The sequence below is a fragment of the Frankliniella occidentalis genome, unplaced genomic scaffold (genome assembly GCF_000697945.3).
Source record: "Frankliniella occidentalis isolate FOCC.00 unplaced genomic scaffold, Focc_3.1 Scaffold396, whole genome shotgun sequence".
Lineage (NCBI taxonomy): Eukaryota > Metazoa > Arthropoda > Insecta > Thysanoptera > Thripidae > Frankliniella > Frankliniella occidentalis.
The window spans coordinates 182062-202623 of record NW_026267518.1 but is presented as its reverse complement, the minus strand read 5'-3'; the positions used below and the strand labels follow the sequence as shown (position 1 = coordinate 202623).

The following is a 20562-nucleotide window of genomic DNA, read 5'->3' as shown; positions in this document are numbered from 1 at the left end:
GCCTCGACGCTCGACTCAACGTATCAGTTATCCCCTCCTCACTCTGTTCTCATTGGTATTGTGCATGTAGCGCGGCTGCTAGCTAGCGTTTTTGTAAGAAGACCCGTAGTATCTGTCAGATGACATATATCAATCCGATGTGATAGGCGTTGTCCTGCCGTTACTAGTAGGCTAGCTGTAACTTGTTCGTGGAAGGGAGAGAGGGCCTGTTACGAAACTCGTCTCCCTCCCCTTCTCCCCTCTCCTCTCCCCTCCCCGGTCAACCCCTATCATCCCCCACCCCGCCCCGGACCCCCGCACTCTTTGCCTTCATTTTTGCCCCCCCTCTTCCCCACTCCCACTGCTTGCGTGCTAATTAGCAACTTGAGTCAGCAGGAGTAGTCACATCAGCGCTAGCCTGCGCCGCGCCTAGCCACGCCCCCGCTGCGTCCGAAACCTTTCCTCTTTTGTGCTTGCCTCCCCCGGTCGGTGAGCTCCAGTGCAGTTGCGGACGCAGCCTGCCGGGGTAGCCCAGCAGCATGGCCCCTCCCCGGCTCAATAATAGGCTCTGCCGGGCAGGAAATAAAATAACTTTTATTATTTTAATAAATATATTTACAAAAGGGCTTCGAGTCCCGAATATGTTATTTGATGTGGCACATGTCTGGGTGGCTTTTGCTGGAAAGCCTGTTGGGTTGAAAATCACCCTGTAGTTTGTCTTTCGAGGCACCTGTAAGCTAACGTGCTCCTTGCGCTATCTGTTACAGATCGGCATCAACCCGGGGCTGTTCGCCGCTTACAAGGGACACCATTATGCCGGTCCGGGAAACCATTTCTGTAAGTCTTAACGAAATAGAGTGCAACTGCCAAAAAAAAGTGCTATAAATATAATTGTTGTCACCATCGTGTAATGTACTAATGTACTTTTGCTTTGATACGCAGGGAAGTGCCTGTATTTATCTGGGCTGACCCCCGAGCCCATGACAGCGGACGACGACTACAAGCTACTCAACGTGGGCATCGGCTTCACCAACATGGTGGAGCGCGCCACGAAGGGCAGCGCGGACCTCACCCGCAAGGAGATTAAGCGGGGTGGGTAGCTCAACCTCTAGTCCCCGTTCTGTCGGTATGTTATTTGCACACCGAATGCTGATCGGTCTTTATTTTTTTTTTGACACAGGGAGCCAAGTGTTGCTTGAGAAACTTCAGAAGTTTAAGCCGAAGATTGCTGTTTTTAATGGCAAGCTAATATATGAAGTATTCTCGGGCAAGAAAGACTTCTATTTTGGACGTCAACCCGATTTCGTTGATGGCACGAACACTGTGAGTCTATGACCTTGTCTATCTATTTTAGACCATACCAAATAATCTCATTTTATTTTCATATTTTATTGTTTTTATTGCAGTATATGTGGGTTATGCCTTCGTCCAGTGCTCGCTGTGCCCAACTCCCAAGAGCTGCCGATAAAGTCCCATTTTATGCGGCTTTGAAAAAATTCAGAGATTACCTCAATGGAGTAGTGTCTGAATTTGACGAGAATGAAGTAATATTTACATCATCGAAATTAAAGCACTACTATGAGCCAGAAATAAAAGATGATCCTGATGAGGGAAGCCAGAAGCAGTTTGGGTACAATTACCCCCCTAGAATTACAAATGGCGATGGATCAGACGGAGCCACGGAGACTAAAGCTCTAGTTCCTGTTGTCAAACAAGAAGATGGAACTGTTTTACCACCAGAGCCTGAACAGCCTGTGAAGAAAAAGAGAGGGCGGCCAAAGAAAATTCGTACGGATAATCCAAATGACCAGCCACCCCCAAAGAAACCAACCCCTAGAAACACTGCACCTGCTGATCCTAACGCTCCAAAGAAGAAAAGAGGACGACCGAAGAAAATCAAAGAGGAAGCAGGTACCACTGTGGCCACCAACAATAACATGGGTAATTTGAGTTCGCCAATTAGTAGCTACACTCCTCATATGCCTATGAACCAATGCCATCAGGGCTACAATTCATCAGCATTTAGCAACCATGGGCATTCGCATAACCACATGAATCATAGTCAATCAATTATGCCTTATAACCAAAATTCTGCCCAGTCTCCTCTTTCAGTAAATAATTACCATCAGTCCCCTTTGCCCCACCATTACTCGCACTCTCCTCAGCCATCATCTTTAACTCATTCTGATTTATCGTCTGAAATAAGTGCAGCAATATCTTCGGAGCACAACCTAGGCTCCCCTTCTCCCCACTCACCAAGCCTTGGCGCGCCCTCGTCAGACTTTGAATCAGCCGCCAACATGTCTGATAGTGCAAGTAAGGGTGGACCTCTCGGAGTGAAGACAGAACAAGTTGTTAGTGATCCTCAAGCTGACTGTGGGTTCCACAACATGTCTTCATCCAATGACAGTCAAGGGGGATCCTACCAGAACTATTCAAGCTTCTCAAGCAGCAGTGACCACCAGACACATTCCCAGGGGCTCTCTCAGGGCCTGTCGCCTGGCCTGTCACCGGGCCTCTCCCATCGCCAGCATCATACTGGAACTCCTACGCATCAACAGCAGCAACAGCACCAACAACAACAGCAGCAGCAGCAACAGCAGCACCAGCAACATCCTGGATATCAACAGAGCCTGGGCAGTACAGAATATGAGCAAAAATGTCAAGATGTGGCTGCAAAAAGTTTGTCTGGCTTAGAATCTCTGGTTGATCAGATTCCCAGCATTGCAGACACTGACGGGCCAAGTGGAGTTCCTGTTAACGAAGGCGGCCCAGACCAATATCCTGGTGGACAGTCTGGACCTGGAGGTTCTGGCCACTATGTTGAAGAAGCAGGCTATCTCACCAACTACTCGTGTGGGGCAAATGGAAGTGGTAATAATCCTTACTCTTCGTCAAACTCCAACTATTCAAACCAAAGCTCTAACTATAATAGTGGTATTAGAATGAACTTTTCTATATCATCATTAGCCAATAGTAGCAGCAGTCCAGGGAGTAGCTCGCCCAACAGCAATCACGCGAGCAACCCATTTTCAGTTAGTAATATGGCTCAGAGCTACAGTTCAAATAACTCATATAACATGATGAGCTCAATGCCTCACATGGACTCTCATCACATGATGAATCGTATGTATGGTAGCCCTAATGGAGCTGGAAACTGTGACATGTCAATGGCTAGCAATATGGGCCATTACTCTTACAATCAGTACTCATCAGGCTCAGCCTCCTACCCTGGATCACCCAGCACTGCACCGTCCACGCCGGGCAGCACTCCTGGCAGCGGTGGATCTGGGTACTACTCACCGTCTCACAGCTTACACATGCCAAGTCCAAGTTACCCCTCTCCCTATAGTTCTGGCTATGGAGGGAGTCCATATTCGATGTACCCGAAACCAGATGTAGACATGAGCAGTTATGGAGGCAGCTCATTTTGAGGAATGTGTAGACATACGAGTCCATTAAGCTGAAATGTGAGTTGATGAATGCGTATGAGTGACTGTGATTGCTGTGTATCATTGTTTCAATCTTCTCCTCCCTTTCTTATCTCTTAAACTTCATTCAAATTTTTATGTAAGAGAAATATATATACTATATATTTATAAATATGAACTTCCCATTATGCATGAATAGATTGCGGGGAGAACAGTTTTAAGTTCATATGAATGAAATTGTGATAAGGGAAAAATATTGGTGATGTGTAGAGCACATTGTAAAAAGATATGCCACTTCTTCATTCTTTATTTGTTGTGGCTTGCTTTAGGAGGATTTTGTCTTGCCCTGAACGTGACATAGAAGTAACTCATTCTATTTAGAGAATGGCAATATTCATTTTTTCCGATTTGCATTTTGCTATTGGCAAGGTACAGAACCATGGCAATCATTGTAGTACTATCTTACATGTGAACAAATTCTGAATAACTCAGAATTTTTCAAATTTTCTTTATTAAAGCAATCTGTTGTTACCAGTAAGTAATAGAATTTTAGTTAAAAAGTACTTTAAAATTATGTGTCAAAAATTGTATAGTTCTGTTACTTAATTATTACACACTTAATAATGATAATATAATGTAAAGTGAAAGTAAATGTGAGCAAAGCTCAACAAACATGAAATTTATAGTTCAGATTGTTCATTGAGCTCAGCACTCTTGTTTTGAGGCAACATTATCAAACATAGTTTGCTCAATATTGGCTCTTGTTTGAACTGTGAGTTGAAATTTTCAAGCCAAATTTGGTTTGGACACAGTGTTTAAGACTGTATGTTGTAACCTTTGTTGAATCTGTTACCTGAAATAGTAATAATATTCAGTTACAGTTATATAAGGATTTAAGTTACCTAAGTAAGTGGTGGTTATGTAAAATGGCATTTGCGTCCCTCCTCAGGTGTGTGATATTGTTATCCCAGTGGAGGAGATGTTATAACCCACATTTATTATATAATCAAAAGCCTCAGCCTCTAAATGATCTGTGCAGTGGAATCAGACTAGCAGTTTTGTTTTTCCACCTGGGTTTTACAATAATGAACTGAGCAGTTGCTTTCTAAATGGATAGATACACCTTTCAATCAATTTGAGATCTTTCGTTTTTATAAGTATCTATTATCTTTGATTCTTAAAACCTGACTGCTGATTTAAATGATAGCAGAGGATTCCCCAAAAGACTGTTCCCAAAATTTAGATATCTTAACAGATCGAAATTCTCTCTTTTGCTGTACTTGTGCCCACAACAATCTATTCAGACTTCCTTTCCTAAACCTCCATTGAGAAACAATTTCACCACTTAAAGGTTTGAATAATGCTGCTCAAACAAAATGTAAGTGTTTAAGTGCTGAGATAATTGTTTGTTTTTTTTTGTTTGTTTTGCGTATCTCTGAAGAAATGGTTTGTGGATTGTTTAACCAATCATTCCTTTATTATTATGATTTTCTGTGTATGGAAGTAAGCTTTAACAGCCTCAGAAGCTAAACTGTTTAGTGTATTACTTTATTAAAGAATACATTATTTCAAATATGTTTTGGTGCTGGCAAGTCAGCCCTATCCATCACAGAAAGAGAGATTACTTGTACAGATGTCTGCTTTATCAATCTAAAGCTTTTGTATTGGCACTTTAATTTTCTTCTCAAGGAATGTTGGTTTGACACTCATTCTCTCAATTGCCTCATGGAAAATGCCACTAACATAGGGTTTCATACTAGTTCTGTCCTTACTATTGCCAATCTTAAGTACAACCTAAATTGGCTATCAATACTTACATGTTTGTTACTTACTGTCAAAAACCTATGGAAATTGTGTGTAGGCAAGTTATGTGACTGTGAAATTAGTAAATTTAACAATTTAATTCTCTTTGGATGGCTATCATGTAGCTTCAGTAACATACTTTTCAACTCAATGTGTGTGTTTACTCTTTGTTCTTTGTGTTGTTTTTTAAACACCTATTTGTTTGGTTTATTATGTTCACTTTGGCTTTTATTTCTTGTTGTGTAGATATTAATGTATGTTAAAGCTATTGTTGTGTGTTGTAACAACTATGGTCTACTTTCCTCTTCTTCTCTCATTCTGTCCTTTTAAATGTTGTGGCGGTGACATAGCTACACAAATGATGTATATTGTGCACTCTCAAGTCCGGAAAGAGTTAACCTTCTGCATGTTACAAACTTTCACTGCAATATTGGTTGGGCTATAGAACTTCCCTATCCCCTTCAATCAAGTAACAACAGCCAATGATTGCTGGTGTACTGCTAAATAGTGTTGATTTTTGTGGGTACGTATATGTCCTCTGATAGTGCAGAATGTATTTAAACCTTTGTGATTTCTGAAATGGTTGTGTAATCTTGTGCAGTAGGAGTGATTTACTGTAATTGCCTACTTGAAGTGGCTATCAAAGATTTATGGTTGTGATCTAATTTTTGACATTGCTCAGTATGTACTACAATGAAATTGATGTGGACTCTTTTCCCTAATCAAGTAGCATGCTCTCTCTTTTCGGACTTGATCATTTATTGGTACTTGTAGTTTGTGGGATAAGCATGTGCGTTTTCTGTAAAATTATGTCTGTCAAATTGCCATAAAATAGGACTGAAATGTACTGAATCTCTTATGTTGTTTGGTAATGTAAAGACTTCAGTATTTGGTTGTTGAAAAGACATAAGTCATGCTGGAAAATAGTGCCAAACATCTTTGAAACATTTGCCAGTGTATTGATTTTCATTTTGCTTGTCCAAAGTGCAAAATACTCAGCAGCATAATGAAAAATTTTCTTTGTCATTTCTTTGAAACAGTTTTCTTTACATTCTGTAATTTCTTGCTTACTGTTAAATGTTGCAATTTCATTGTACTGTTCACCCGGCATGTTTATCACATCAGTTGATCTCTTTCTGAATGGTTTTGCAATATAATGTTGTGCACTAGCATTTGATTTTACCATCATGGATTGTGTTAGCTCAGTATCTCTCTAATTATTGTCTTCCATGTTTGTTGGTGTTGTTTATTTTCTGCTAAGACTTCTAACAACACCTGTGGAGTTTTCTGAACTGTGATTTATACAACAATAGAGCCTACTATATTATAAGAACCCTTGAATTCGGTTTGCAGTTATATCAATTTTTATGTTGCCTCTGGGGAAATGGTCCACACCATTTGATTCAGTATGCTATAAATCCGGCCAACTATTGCAATTTCATAATGTCACCCTTTTTCGTATGTTGTTAATCTGGTGCTGTATTTTGGCTGACAAGAGCAGACTTATTTTTCAATTGCTCTGTTGATCCAGGTCCTACAGTGTCAGGATTAGGTAATGTCGAAACCAAGTTGTAGGTTTGAGTACAAACATATTGCAATAATAACTGTAACCTTAATATTAATTATAAGCTGGTGCAGGCACCCTCTGTTGATACACTGTTCTGGCAAGGCTCGTGGCTATTGCTCCTGTACAACAATTTGTGAAATAGTTAAGTGTACAAACAGTGTGCAAAATGTCCATTAATTAGCAGTTTGATGTGGTTTTGCCCACACACATTTAGTGACAGAATTAGTCAAAACAAAGTACTTTCAAACATTTATTATTAAATCCTGCCTATTGATTTGTTATCAGCTGAGAGCACTCTCTATCAAAGAGGAAGAAATTTTGATAGTCAAGGAACAAAATTGAGGGTTGCATGTTGTACGCAGTAGGAAGATCTGATTGGGAAATTCAATTGCATATTACTTTTCTAATTTCAGTTTTAAAATTTTCAGCAATTTCTTTTTTTTAAACCTTACAAAAACCCGGATCACTTCCGCCAGTATTTTAGTGCTTCAGTTGTCCTTCATGGACAACTTTCTTGAGTCACTGTTAACTTTAACTTTGCATTTTTGAAATTGCCACCCGAACACTGTTCATTTTGCTATCTTTTAGATCAATATGTAACTGCAAGCTGAAAATAACACAAAGTTGATCAGGAGATGTGGTCTGGGGCTACCAAATCAATGCTCTGTAGCTTCCTGTGATAAGTTCTGAATTTCTGATGGCTAATGTACTAGGTTTTATTCTTTGCTGTACCAATTATACCTGTTATATTATGGTCATATTATCTCTGGTGTACTGCGTGATGTTCACAATGACTTTTGGGCAGTTTGTTTTGTAGCACAGGTCCTGCATTGGATAATGTACTCTTTGCTGATGTGACTGTTTAGTTCCTTTTATCATTAAGCAAATGCTGTAGTTTCTGTTCATTCTCCTCTTTCACGTTATTGTTGGACATGTTTTCCACTTGTTTTATGTTTGTTTTACGTTTGTAAAAGAGTTTTCTCAGGTTTCTTACTTCACTGTTATTGTTATACCTACTTCAATTGTTTTTTGTTCTTGATGTAAACCGTAAAGCAAAATCAAGGGGGTAATTAACTAAGTACAGCTTGACCAGTTGATGTTCAAAACTGCATATTTGTGAACCTTTAAAAAATACGTTGTTCTTCAGTTTATCAAGTCATTTGATTTTCAGATTTTTCAAAAAGTATTTTTTGCTGTAAGGTCTGGGGATAGTAATTGTTTTTTCTTTGGTGTGTTTTTTTATGTAGTTGACAAACAATTTTTTTTTAGAAATAACAATATTTACCTGTTCACTAATATGCTAAATATTTTTCATGCAATTGCAATCAATTTATAATGTTTTGAGTGCAATATATAAGATAAAGTAATTTTTTTACCTGTATAAATCAGACATTCATAAATTCATTGTTTCTGCTCTCGTTTGAAAATCACTGTTTTTCAAAAGTAATAGATACATTAATTCTAGATACGATACATTAATTCTTTCCATACTGCTGTTTACAACTTCAGCACACAGGTTTTTGCAAAAGGAATCTGTGTATATCAAAATGGCTCAAATACCTCACTTGTGTTTAAAATAAAACTTTTACATCAACATATCAGCTCTTGTTTTGCTTTCTTTTCTCTTCTTCATTGCAATCCCACTCCCCACCCACTCATCTTTGATCCAGTGAATGTGGGCGTTGATAAACCAATGTCCATGTCGAAACTGAGAGGAAGAAGCCAAGAGAGATAAGGGTGGAATAACACTGTCAACAGAAGCAAAGCTGTGTGTTTGATGTCAATAAAAGTATTGGTGCTGTGTCCACAATAGATTTCTATCAGACCAGGATAATGGAATAACTTATGAACATACTGCAATCCTGAAAGTTAACAGATGCTTCTTTAAAAGTTCCTCTGTACCAACTTTGTTGCATTGATCCACCTTCTTGTTTGTTTTTATTTACTTCATCATGACACATTTTCAACATCATAATACACGTTTGTCAATCAACAACTTCTTGTGTTTTCCCCACTGTTTATCAGGCATGTTCCACAATCTACCCCCTCTCAGCCCTCGGTTCGAAATGTGGCATCGTATACAAGACACATACCCAAACCATTCCACGCTGTGATTTCATTATGAGTCAGTTTAAATTGGAGTGCAAAACGCGCGCTTTATCTGTCAGTGTAATCAACACGCACCTTACTGATGTATATTTAAATGTGGAATATCAACAAACGTGACAGAGAAATTTAAACAAAACCTAAGTGAATAGGTTCGCTCTTCATTATAAATATCTAAAAGGAAAGAGAAACTTTTCAATGATTCAGTTTATATCGACGGAAGCGTATGGAAAGGTTGGCAGCGATGTAATACCTTCTGCTTTGTGCTACGCTGGCGCTTTGTGTATGTGTGAGTGTGTGTATGTGTGCGTGCGTGACGTGGGGTGTTTATCGTCGTCGCGCATTGCGGCTTTCTCGTTCCACCGGCCCATCCCACTTCTACCCGGTCCCGGCCTCGTTCTGACATTTCTCCTTCAGTTTTCTACGGAGGAGGTACTCTACTCAGTATTTTCAGTGTCTCTTAAGGCAGCTAACCAAAACCATCACAATGGCGAAAATTAAGGGTAAGTTTGCGTTAATTCAGGTTAACTATAAGGCCGCTACGAGCAAAAAATCCAGAAAAGGTACATTTAGAATGCTAGATTTATTCGCGCTACTCATTTCCGTACAAGCTACGCTTTTGTCTATGTTTGATTCATGCTGCAAAATGCAACATGTGCACAAGAGGCGGTCCTTAATTTGGTTCATCTTGCTCTAGCAGTTAATTATCTATGAAACTTGCTAAATCATTCACTTGGATTTGGCCTTGAATGAAAGTTATGTCTGTTACTAAGGTGACACCACTCCCGATTTCTTTTGTGGTGGTTGGGATTCTTTGCATGCTTAAGTAGTTCTTAAGCAAAGCTTAACTTAAGCAAAGCTTAAGCAACAGTGGCTTAAGCAAGGTGGCTTAAACAGTGTTTAAGCAGTTCTGCTTAAGCAGTTACAAAATATCTAGGGTTTCTTACATTCTCCGGCAACAATGTTATGTAAACCTTATATAAAGAAAAGAGCAGCCTCATTCTCATCATATTAAAAGAGCTAATGAAAAGGTGAGGAGAAATTTATGAATATCATCGTAATTGCCGCTTTCTTGTTTATTGTTTCCAGCCGGACCAGTTGTGGACATTCTTGGAGATGAAATGACCAGGTAAAAATAAATTTCTAACTTGTGTGGATATATCTTTGTCACATGACCTTTGCTGATTACCATGTGAACTGCAACACAGTTCTTTTGATACACCTACTACATATTCAACAACCTTTATACCTCCTTGTGTCAGTCTAGACACCTGAATTCAAATGTATGTTAACAAGATACTGAAAAGGTGTCAACAGAAAAAGAAAGGAAAAACCCTTGTGGCTATTATCACCTATTATAGTTGTTTTAGAGTAGACTACCAATTTTCTCAGGTCTACACTACCCAACTTTCATCAATAGCATGCCTGTTGTTTATTTTAAGCTTGACATGACCATTTTCTGTCTGGATAAAGTCAAAAGTTACTTTGTTGAAACTAAGTTACAAAGCATAAAAGACTCAACAAAATCTTTCTAATCTTTCTAATTTTATAATCATACATACTCATTATATTTGTTTTCATCATTTTACAGAATAATCTGGGATCTCATCAAAGAAAAACTTATCTTACCCTTCCTTGATATTGAGCTCCATGTTTATGATTTGGGAGTTGAACATCGTGATAAGACCAATGACCAGGTTACAATTGATTGTGCAGAGGCTATCAAGAAGTACAATGTAGGAATTAAATGTGCCACAATCACACCTGATGAGAACCGTGTCACAGGTGAGAAAAATATGGGTGGCAGATTTTTATTCCACTCAGCAACTCTTTCCTTTGTTATTCTTTTGGCTATATTTGAAAAGGGTTAACATGCACCTGGTGGATAGTAAACTTGGGTCTCTGCATTCATATGGTTCCACCAGTGTTTGCTGACCTTAATACCCTTCTCTTGGTAATACCCAACTTTCACCTTTGACCACCTCAGACTTTCACCTGTACCCACAAGGCTTATTTCAACATTGACTTGTGTTGTAGATTGAATTTCTCTATCTTTTGGTTACAGAGTTCAATCTTAAAGAGATGTGGAAATCTCCCAATGGAACCATTCGTAATATTCTTGGAGGAACAGTATTCAGGGAACCAATCATTTGTAAAAATGTTCCTCGTCTTGTACCTGGTTGGACAAAACCTATCATTATTGGACGTCATGCTCATGGAGACCAGGTAACTTAATTTACTGAGAACTGTTACAGAAGAGATTTTAGTGACAATTGTATGAACCCTAGGATGAACTGTCTGTGGATGTGTATTAAAAGCCAGCTGTGTGCTTTTCCTTTTTTTTCTAGTACAAGGCGACTGATTTCCTTGTACCAGGGGCTGGCACATTGACCTTGTCATTTACACCCGCTGCTGGAGGCCAGTCTATCTCTGTAGCTGTTAATGAATTCAAGAGTTCAGGTGTTGCCATGGGGATGTATAACACTGATGAATCCATCCGGTAATTACTGCAAATATTATTCCCAATAGAAGTTACAACCAGTTCTGTAATTTCCCAAAATTGTCAAAGTATTTTTTTATATTTTTTTTTAGAGGATTTGCTCACTCGTCTATGCAGTTTGCTCTTCAGCGAGAGTATCCACTGTACCTGAGCACGAAGAACACTATCTTGAAAAAGTATGACGGCCGTTTCAAGGATATCTTCCAGGAAATCTATGACAAGTAAGCCTTTTTTTCATTCACAAACTCCATTTTTATGCAACACTCGTACTGACTGTCAACTTTCTTTGTGTTAGGGAATACAAAGCTCAATTTGAGGCCAAGAAAATTTGGTATGAACATCGTCTTATTGATGATATGGTTGCATTTGCCATGAAGACTGATGGTGGCTTTGTTTGGGCCTGCAAGAATTATGATGGTGATGTCCAGTCAGACTCAATTGCTCAAGGTTATGGTTCTCTAGGAATGATGACCTCTGTGCTGGTTTGTCCTGATGGCAAAACTGTTGAGGCTGAGGCAGCTCATGGTACTGTGACAAGACATTACCGTATGCACCAGCAAGGCAAAGAAACATCAACAAATCCCATTGGTGATTATACTTTTGCTATCTAGATGTTCCTCAATATATCTCGTTTCCTTTCATGTATAAATGTTACTTTTCTTTTCTAAATTTCAGCATCGATTTATGCATGGACAAGGGGTCTTCTTCATCGAGCTAAGCTTGACAACAATGCTGAGCTTCGCAAATTTGCAGAGAGCCTGGAAGAAGTGTGTGTGAGCACTATTGAAAGTGGATTCATGACAAAGGATCTAGCAATTTGTGTCAAGGGAGCCAAGTAAGAATAAAAACATTGGTATCTATTCGTCTTGATCTTAAGAAACAAACTAACATTTAAATGTATTTTTCTAGTGTTCAACGTTCCGACTACCTTAATACATTTGAATTCCTTGACAAGCTTGCTGACAATCTCAAGAAGAAGCTTGCGTGACTACCATCCAAACTGTGATAAAAGCACACTACATGCTGCATCACCCATTTTTGTGTTGTTCTTTTTTTTTTTTTTACATTTTTAATTGCTCATTTATTTTCATCAGTCATGAAACTAAAGATTTATTTGCTGACTTTAAGGCTTCTTTTTTCCTACAAAGTATTGTATTTAGATTCTTCTGTTTCTTTTTACTCCATACCATGTGTATGTTTTAGAATGGTGTATGTTTCTTTTTAATAAAACTTGTTGTTAAAAAATAGAATTTCTCTCTATGTTTACCAGGGTGGTTGGTCGAGAGGTAAAAACCAACCACCCAAGAAAGAGAAACCTCACAACACTATTGGTTCCTTTAAAAACAGCCACAATGCCAGGTGATTCCATATACGAGGTTGGGAACTTGTTGTGCGGTGAGCAATAGGTTGCCTTCCACTCAGGCGGACCGGTCCAAGAAATAAAGGGTGTTTAACTATTCTGCGTTGACCAAGAAAATAAGTCCAAACCATTTCCAGCAAATTTTTAAATTTCTCAACTTTTGACATGAGTTCAAAAGGCTTTTATAATTTGGCCTCAGTTCCTAACTGTAGGACTGAAAGTTCCTCTAGGATAAAGCAGAGGTGTGGATAGAGGGTGAGGTGGGATATGACAGTATACATACACTACACCAGATTTTCATCAAAAATTGAGGAATTAATTTGTCACTTTTTTATTGTGATTTTTCTTTACATTCTCTTATTTTTAACAACTCTAATAAATATCTTAGAGTTCTAACAACTAAACACAGGTAAATATCACAACACCCCTCCATTAAGCTTACTTTCCATATCACTTTTTCAATATTTGATATTGATGAATACCCGCTAATTACAAAAGCTGGTGTCATAAATAGGTAGATAAATTTAAATTACATGCGATGAGACCATACATTGATTGCACTATGACTTTATATCCTAGGAGTACGAAATTTCTTTAAATGACAGTGACCCTCAATTTCACCTCCACAGATCAATTCATAGGTGTTGCGCAAATCAAGTTTTTAAATTATTGAAATTAATGACATGTTGGAAGATATTTAGTAGATAGTTTAGCTTTCCGACTTTGTAATTACAGCTAGATTGAGATCGAGTGTTTTATGATCCCAGAAAAATAAAAATGGATTCATGATGTGAGATTCAACTTGGATGTGGATAATAAGTGACCAAAACGTCAAACAATAAATAGACAAAAATTCTGGGAAGAGTTCCATGTTTTAAGTATGAGTGAAAGCCAATTCGTCGTCTTTCCTCCAGTATTAAATTAATATCCTTTTTCTAAAGCAGATGGCTGAAAAGATGACATATACACCCTTCACGTGTTTGTCATCATTGGAAATACAGCTCATATGGAGCAGATAAGAGATCAGTAAAGAAATTTATGTTTGACTTTGGTATTTAAGATTAAGTTGAATACCTCTTACTGGGGTTTTAGAACAATACTTCACTCCTATTGTACATGCACAAATGGCACAATACAAATATTTTGATCTTAAAAAGAAATCAAATAATAAATGAAATGGTTAAAGATGACAAATTTCTTTTAAAATACTGACTGGATTGTAAGTACTATAATAAATTTGCACTTATGGCAATTTTTATCACATTTCGAAAAGAAAGACCCATTTTTTATTAAATGGACATTAGCAGGCGTAAGTCTTTGATTACATATCTTTTGCTAGCTTGATACAAAAACCCTTCACTTTTACAAACAAAATCATCTAGTCCCCTGTATTCCAAAATTACAAATTCGGATTTCATGTTCACCATCTTTTGATGTCTAAACATATACAGTGTAATACAGTAAAATCTTTGGTGAGAAGATAGGTGAGGAAATCCAACTCCTGCACAAAATAGGCGTATCATAATTATAATAATTAAAATGCATCTTTTATATTTTGAAACTGGCGTACTGCTAAATCCACTGGAAGCTCAAATTCAAAGTCCTTCAATTTCTCCAAAGTCTGCAAGGTATCTTCAAATCCTGAAACAAGAAGTATGCCCTGGATGAATAAGTCAAAAGTCCTGTCCAATGTAGGGTGCAGTGTCCAATGTGCTTTTCCTTCAAAAGGTTTAAGTAGCACACAGTAACTACATCATTTGACCACACCTGTTTTACAGACATAACTCCAGGGCTGATAATAAGCCTCAATAATTGGTTGACAATGAAGGATAAGCCTTAGCCAGTACACAAGCTTCTTGGAGCTGGAATTTCAATACAATTAACAGAATTAACACAATTACAGAATACATTTCGTTATTCCAAGAGTAAATAATTATTTACACTGAATTTATAAAAAAAAAACTCACTTTAAACCAGCGCAAACAAATGCTTTGAAATGAGAATCATAGCTGCGCTTATAACGGGTGTGGCTACTGATGATGTTTCCAACAGTGCTCAGAAGTTGCTGGAAGAATAAAAGATATATGGCACAAATAATGAATTTATAAATCATCAAATATGTACAGCTCACAAGATTGCACTAATACTTACTTGTTTGTTTGATACGGCAACTCCACCTACAAGTTCCAAATTAAAACTTTGAGAGAGTCTTCTTGCAGGTGTAGAATTATAGGACTCTCCATTCTTCAAATCATAATAAGCCAAAATAAGCTCCCATGCATGGAGAGGTTTCTCTTTCACAGCAGGACCCCGCACAGGAAAGCATCCAATCAGAGGTACTAGGCTCATATTTTGATTATTCTAGAAATACAAATGCAATACAAATAGTATAGAAAAAAAAAAAAACTGACAATTTTATTTTGTGACTCAATAATTCAAGATACAATTTTATTTTTACCTGTGTAAGTCCATGTTCCATGAGTTCTTTGATAGTCATGGCCAATTTTTTCCTAACTGCTGAGGTGATGCGGGCGTTGCACATTACAACAGGTGCACCCTCAGAATCAGAAGCATAATCTTCGCTCTCCCCACCACTTTGACTTTCTGCTGCCTCCATCATTATTTCTGAAACTTGTGCCACAGCAACTTCCAGACGAGCTCGCAGATCGCTAAACATGTAAAAATTAAGAAGAGCTTAAAAACAAACAAAACTTAGTAAAGATAAAAAGACTAAAAGTAATAACTGACCCCCAGTGGTTGACTTTCATGTTCTTTTTCATAGTGTTCTTGTGAAACACCTCTTGACCACATCCAAACTGTGATACAGCAAATATTTGCATAAGTACAGCCGCTTTTCTCATAATATTTAAAGTTTTCTCTCGAATCTGTAAAGACAGAAATTGATGTGTTCAAACACAATTCTGAACTCATTCAAAATTCAGTAATTATTAAACCTACCTTATCTTCTTGACCATTAAGTGCTTGTTGGCGGGTTTGCCAACTTCTAGCCTTTTTGGCTCTCTGAGTTATAGCACATGATTCAGTATGAACTCGAGAATGACATGTGCATTTTGGGTGTGTTGTATTACTAGCAGCTTCATCAGGCCCTGCTTCACCTAAAATTTAGATCGTCAATAAATAACTTGATAAGGAATATTAAATCAGCTTTTCTTATTTTAATCAGAAAGAAGTGTGTGAGATTATTAGAAAATGTTAATGATTCAGGAACAATGTTTAAAGTTCTTATGAACTTTCAAATGCTCTTAAGTAACAGTCTCATGCAAATACCTTGTAAAAATTCAACAAATCTTTCCAGATCAGAAATCTGTGTTTTAAGTTGGTTCACCAGCTGCTCCTTAACTTTCAGAGGATTGATAAGCTAGTGTGTGAACAGTTAGTGTGTTAGTAATGGGTTACAATTATAGAGGACAGGAAAAAGAAGAAACCTTAAAACCAAATTTGCAAAATTAGAACAAAATAGAGAAGGAGACTACCTCTCCCACTGCTTCTTCTACTTCTTTCTTCAAATCATCTGGTGATAAAGCAGCAATATCATCAACATTGAGATTCAGTTTTCCTTTTAGTTCATCTACAAAAACAAAAAATAATACTGGTAATAACTATTCATTTTTAAATAAATAACCTGATTAAATATTGATGCAAATTAAAGCGTAGAATGTTTACCAATTAATAATTTTTGCCTTTCAAGAAGAACGCTTTGAGGCAGTCCAGCTTCTCCTGTTTCATATGCATATTTTTCTAGATCTTCCAACTGTTGTTTCAACTGCTGTATAAGTTCTTTCTGCTTCTCTCTTTGTTGGGAAAGGTATTCTTCAGATCGATCTCCATCCTAAAAATTAAGACGTTCAGCTGACATGCTCTTTTACGGAAGTTTCAATAAAAACAAAATATGTTAATGTTCACAGAATTACATTATCTCTCTCATCTTTTCGGAAATACTGAGGACCTTTGACTTCAGGTATACCACGAAATGCAAACTGTTCAAGGTCTTTCAAAAGTACATCTTTGTCCTGCACTGGTGCATCAACAATTTGTCTCAAACGAAACTGGACCTGAAAATTTTAACTCTTTGAGTAAAAAGTAGAGGTGTACAACGTTATAAACTTACACCTAGATAGATAATTACCTGCGCAAAATGAGATGTTAATGCAATAAGAGATGAATTAACAACGTCAAGCTGTTCTTCCAATTCTCTTGTTCGAGGAGATTCACATGGATAATAGCTGAAATACAAAAATTATGTTGTAAACTTCAAGATTTAAATGCGACGATCATCTTGTTCTTATTATTTTAGAATTTTTTTGAGAGGATACAGAGATACAGAGAGCCGGATAGTATTAGGGCCTGTCCCAATGAAATAGTGAATTCCCAAAGTCCCAGTTAAAATTTTTGAATTAAAAAAAAAAAAAGAAACATGCCTTCAGGTGAACCATATGAAAACCACCCCCTGCTGCTGTACCCTGGGAGGGCAGTTCTCATCCACAATAATATCCATAACGCGAGTCAGGACACATTAAAAAGAACTCAGCAAACGATTTAGTGGGTAAGATTTTATTTCAAATGTATTTCAAATTACGTACCAGTTGGCATCATGAATAGACTCAAAGGCAGCTTCGTCGTCAAGCTCACTTGCTCCAACGGGGGCCCAACGCTCCCCCGAGGGTTTTCCATCATACAAGTCGAATCCCTCGGCCTCTTCCCCAGAAATGGAAACCTCCTCCATCATGTTGGAGAATTAAACAAACGGCTTCAACATAGTTTGATGAAATTTTTCCGAACACAGCAGCAGAAGACACTTGACAGCTGTTTTACTGCTATAGGGGCTGCTCCCCCCTTCCTTACTCCCACACGTATCGGGTGCTTTCCAGAGCGCACTTCCCTTAAGCACGAGTGGTGCGGTGGCGCTAACCCTTTTCCACCTTTTCCAGCAATTTTTCGTACTGAGATGTAGTCTCGCTAAAGGTGTACTCATCTTTATTATCAGCATGTGTGTGGATTTAGCGAATTTTTTTACCTTAGATAGTACTAATCTTTTGCCTCTCCTGTTAATTTCTTTCCTAACTCTGCACAATCATCACGAGTCACGAGTTCCTATCATTCAGAGTGCAGTTCGAAATATATGATTCATGGGTGTCAAGACTGGAAGCAGAAGGCACTACAGCAGCGCTCCTAGTGGACTGGAACCGAAACCCCTGCCACACAACACTTTCTGCTGTCGTCGGCGACTCGGCACGTCTATTGTGTTTGGGTTGGTTTCGGCTTTGCTTTGTCCGATTGATAAAGCTGCTACTGACTTGAATTGTAATCAGTCTCGGGCTCTATGTTATGAAGAAAGTCACGTTCTGAACTTTTGTTGTTTTGTGAAAATGACGAACCAGAAGACAGACCGGCACTCCAACAGGAGGAGTGCTGAGATGGAGAACAGACCGTTCATAACCAAACAGTTTTTAGTAAATTTCTGTTTAGGTGTGTTGTGTGTGTTGATATTTCTTAGTTTTCCGACTATAGTGAAAAGTCATGGGCATTCTCACGGAGATCACGACCATGATCATCATGATCTGCACCATCACCATCATCCTGACGAGAAGCCTTCCTTTAAGTATTCAAGAGCTGCAAATGAAGAGCTAGCAAACGCAAGAAAAGAATCTTCAAATTCGGGACCAGCAGTTCAGCCAAAGACAAATCAACCACCTCTTGATGGAACGTCATCTCCTTGGGTAGATGCTATTGTGTCTACATTGCTCATCAGTATAGCTCCCTTCCTGATTTTATCTGTTGTACCGTTAGACGGATCAGCAGAGAAGGAACCGTTACTCAAAATTCTCCTTGCTTTTGCCTCTGGTGGACTGCTTGGTGATGCATTTCTGCATTTAATTCCCCATGCATTAACTCCTCACACTCATGGTGATGATCATGATCATGGACATAACCATGGCCATAGTCATGGTCATAGCCATGGCGAAGGACATGGTGGACATGACATGAGTGTAGGGCTCTCTGTTCTGGGAGGAATTTTAGTTTTTCTTATGGTAGAGAAATTTGTTCGCCTGGTAAAAGGAGATCACAGCCACTCTCACGGACACACTCATGCCAAGCCAGCTGTTAAAGACTCAGTGAAAGATATCAAGCAATCAGAATCAAAAGGCAAATCAAAGGAGAAAGAAAACTCCAAGCAGGTTGCTCAAAAAGAATCAGGTAAGAACTCAAACATTGATCTATTCCTCATTTTAACAATATTTGCGCTAACATTTGTTTCTTTTTTCAATGCAGAAGGAGACATAAGGGTGTCAGCATACCTTAATCTAGCAGCTGACTTCACTCACAATTTCACTGATGGACTAGCAATTGGAGCTTCTTACCTTGCTGGACGCAATATTGGTATTATCACCACCATTACTATTCTGTTTCATGAAGTTCCTCATGAAATAGGTGACTTTGCTATACTTATTCAGTCAGGCTGCTCGAGAAGGAAGGTTGGTATAAATCTGTGAAGAAGCAGACTTTTACTATGTTTTGGTATTGTGTAACAAAATTGTGAATCTTTTCAGGCAATGATGTTGCAGCTTGTAACTGCATTAGGAGCTCTCTCTGGAACAGTGTTTTCCCTTCTAGCTCAGGGAACTGGTAAGTGCACCCCACATCGGTTTGACATACTCATGTATTTTATCGTTTAACACTCACCACTGTCCAAATTTTAGGTAATGTTGGTGTATCATGGATCCTACCATTCACTGCTGGCGGTTTTATATATGTTGCGACTGTCACTGTCATCCCTGAACTTCTAGTTGACACCAAGTTTTGGCAGTCAGTTAAAGAGATCATAGCTTTATTAGTTGGTGTTTATATGATGGTTCTTATTGCTGAGTATGAATGAAATGACGGCTAGATTTTTGAGGTTTTGAAAGCTTTTCAATTGGACTGTCATCTGGCTGAAGAGTTGTAAAATTTTGAATACTTTGAGAGGGCAATAACCAAACCACAGACTAGTCTGCTTGTAAGTTTTTCCTTCCTTAGAGCTTCTGATGTGCCATTTGCATAAGCCTGAAATTACGAAAGACATTCTATCCATTATTATTTTCCCAATTGTTTTTTCCTGACTGAGGGAGACTGTACAAGATTGTTCAATATATTTTTTAATCAATCAATGTCAATAAACATCACAATATTCATTTTGCATTCTAAACAAAAAATATATCACAAGAATTCTGGAATACATGTGAAAAGGTGGATTTACAATAGGAATTCTCCGAGTGCATTTGGGGCAGTTGGTTGATGGGCGAAAAAATGCCCTTGCTCTGACTACGCTTGCAGCGTCCCAATCACTTAAATTAGTTTGAATTCTTATGCATTATTGATAGGTCATTCTTGTGATTGAAAAGTACTGGTTTTGTTCTTCCCTCTAAGTACTTAGAAGTTATTTTATGTTTTGACTGATTGTAGTCTTTTGAAGTACTGTATATGCATTCTCTTCAGAGTAATATTCTGGTATATAGACTGCTGTACCTGCCTTTGTGTTGTAGTGTGATATGTTTCCATATTGGTGTATTCCAGTTTATCTTTTCCTATTGGTGTGCACATTTTTTGGGGTGTGTTTATCATATTGATGTAAACAATTTTTTTTAACTTGTTTGTGTTTTTCTTATAAGTACTACCGATCTGAAAATTAAGAATGACAGTTTTCACATTCCTTTTTTGAAATTGTAATCAGTCTAACGTTGCAAAATATTCACATCAAGTGTTTCCATCTTGTATTGACGGGTAGATTCTTAAAGGACCCCTCACCGGAAGGACCCCC

At 38.1% G+C, this 20562-nt stretch overlaps 4 protein-coding genes across 9 annotated transcripts in view; 3 read left to right on the top strand and 1 right to left on the bottom strand.

Annotated features, from left to right (window-relative positions):
• Nucleotides 1-8378, top strand: part of LOC113202449 (uncharacterized) — a 47756-nt gene extending 39378 nt beyond the window's left edge. For all 6 annotated transcript variants that reach the window (XM_052274465.1, XM_026416675.2, XM_052274463.1 and 3 more), the window contains exons 4-7: nucleotides 747-816; nucleotides 922-1071; nucleotides 1160-1302; nucleotides 1386-8378. In XM_052274465.1, the coding sequence (XP_052130425.1) occupies nucleotides 747-816; nucleotides 922-1071; nucleotides 1160-1302; nucleotides 1386-3413 (2391 nt within the window). In that variant the 3' untranslated portion in view covers nucleotides 3414-8378. The remainder of the gene's footprint in view (nucleotides 1-746; nucleotides 817-921; nucleotides 1072-1159; nucleotides 1303-1385) is intronic.
• An 838-nt stretch (nucleotides 8379-9216) lies between these two features.
• LOC113202450 (isocitrate dehydrogenase [NADP] cytoplasmic) lies at nucleotides 9217-12636 on the top strand. Its single transcript, XM_026416678.2, has 9 exons — nucleotides 9217-9389; nucleotides 9976-10015; nucleotides 10478-10671; nucleotides 10952-11112; nucleotides 11235-11386; nucleotides 11479-11607; nucleotides 11682-11974; nucleotides 12062-12221; nucleotides 12296-12636. Exons 1-9 carry the CDS (start codon nucleotides 9374-9376, stop codon nucleotides 12372-12374), a joined length of 1224 nt encoding a protein of 407 aa, XP_026272463.1. The 5' UTR covers nucleotides 9217-9373; the 3' UTR covers nucleotides 12375-12636.
• Nucleotides 12637-13061: 425 nt separating this feature from the next.
• Nucleotides 13062-17654, bottom strand: LOC113202454 (RUN domain-containing protein 1). The gene is made up of 13 exons (XM_026416685.2): nucleotides 17348-17654; nucleotides 16894-16990; nucleotides 16679-16819; nucleotides 16431-16596; nucleotides 16241-16335; nucleotides 16035-16125; nucleotides 15705-15862; nucleotides 15495-15631; nucleotides 15205-15415; nucleotides 14898-15107; nucleotides 14714-14811; nucleotides 14514-14608; nucleotides 13062-14387 (listed from the first exon to the last, which is right to left on the bottom strand). Exons 1-13 carry the CDS (start codon nucleotides 17491-17493, stop codon nucleotides 14281-14283), a joined length of 1752 nt encoding a protein of 583 aa, XP_026272470.1. The 5' UTR covers nucleotides 17494-17654; the 3' UTR covers nucleotides 13062-14280.
• Nucleotides 17655-17827: 173 nt separating this feature from the next.
• On the top strand, nucleotides 17828-20390 carry LOC113202455 (protein catecholamines up). Its single transcript, XM_026416686.2, has 4 exons — nucleotides 17828-18962; nucleotides 19038-19240; nucleotides 19316-19391; nucleotides 19466-20390. The coding sequence occupies exons 1-4, from the start codon at nucleotides 17894-17896 to the stop codon at nucleotides 19639-19641; spliced, it is 1524 nt and encodes a 507-aa protein (XP_026272471.1). The 5' UTR covers nucleotides 17828-17893; the 3' UTR covers nucleotides 19642-20390.
• The last annotated feature ends 172 nt before the right edge of the window (nucleotides 20391-20562 follow it).

What these genes read in the sequence shown, in the direction of transcription:
- LOC113202454 (XM_026416685.2), bottom strand. Translation starts at nt 17,493, where the DNA reads ATGATGGAGGAGGTTTCCATTTCTGGGGAAGAGGCCGAGGGATTCGAC. An exon ending in AAGGCAAAAATTATTAATTG is followed by an intron (nt 16,336 to 16,430) that starts GTAAACATTCTA and finishes TTGTTTTTGTAG; the next exon opens with ATGAACTAAAAGGAAAACTG. An exon ending in TAGAAGAAGCAGTGGGAGAG is followed by an intron (nt 16,126 to 16,240) that starts GTAGTCTCCTTC and finishes TTCACACACTAG; the next exon opens with CTTATCAATCCTCTGAAAGT.
- LOC113202455 (XM_026416686.2), top strand. Translation starts at nt 17,894, where the DNA reads ATGGGTGTCAAGACTGGAAGCAGAAGGCACTACAGCAGCGCTCCTAGT. An exon ending in GGTTGCTCAAAAAGAATCAG is followed by an intron (nt 18,963 to 19,037) that starts GTAAGAACTCAA and finishes TTTTCAATGCAG; the next exon opens with AAGGAGACATAAGGGTGTCA. An exon ending in CCTTCTAGCTCAGGGAACTG is followed by an intron (nt 19,392 to 19,465) that starts GTAAGTGCACCC and finishes TCCAAATTTTAG; the next exon opens with GTAATGTTGGTGTATCATGG.
- LOC113202450 (XM_026416678.2), top strand. An exon ending in CTTGGAGATGAAATGACCAG is followed by an intron (nt 10,016 to 10,477) that starts GTAAAAATAAAT and finishes ATCATTTTACAG; the next exon opens with AATAATCTGGGATCTCATCA. An exon ending in TTCCAGGAAATCTATGACAA is followed by an intron (nt 11,608 to 11,681) that starts GTAAGCCTTTTT and finishes TCTTTGTGTTAG; the next exon opens with GGAATACAAAGCTCAATTTG.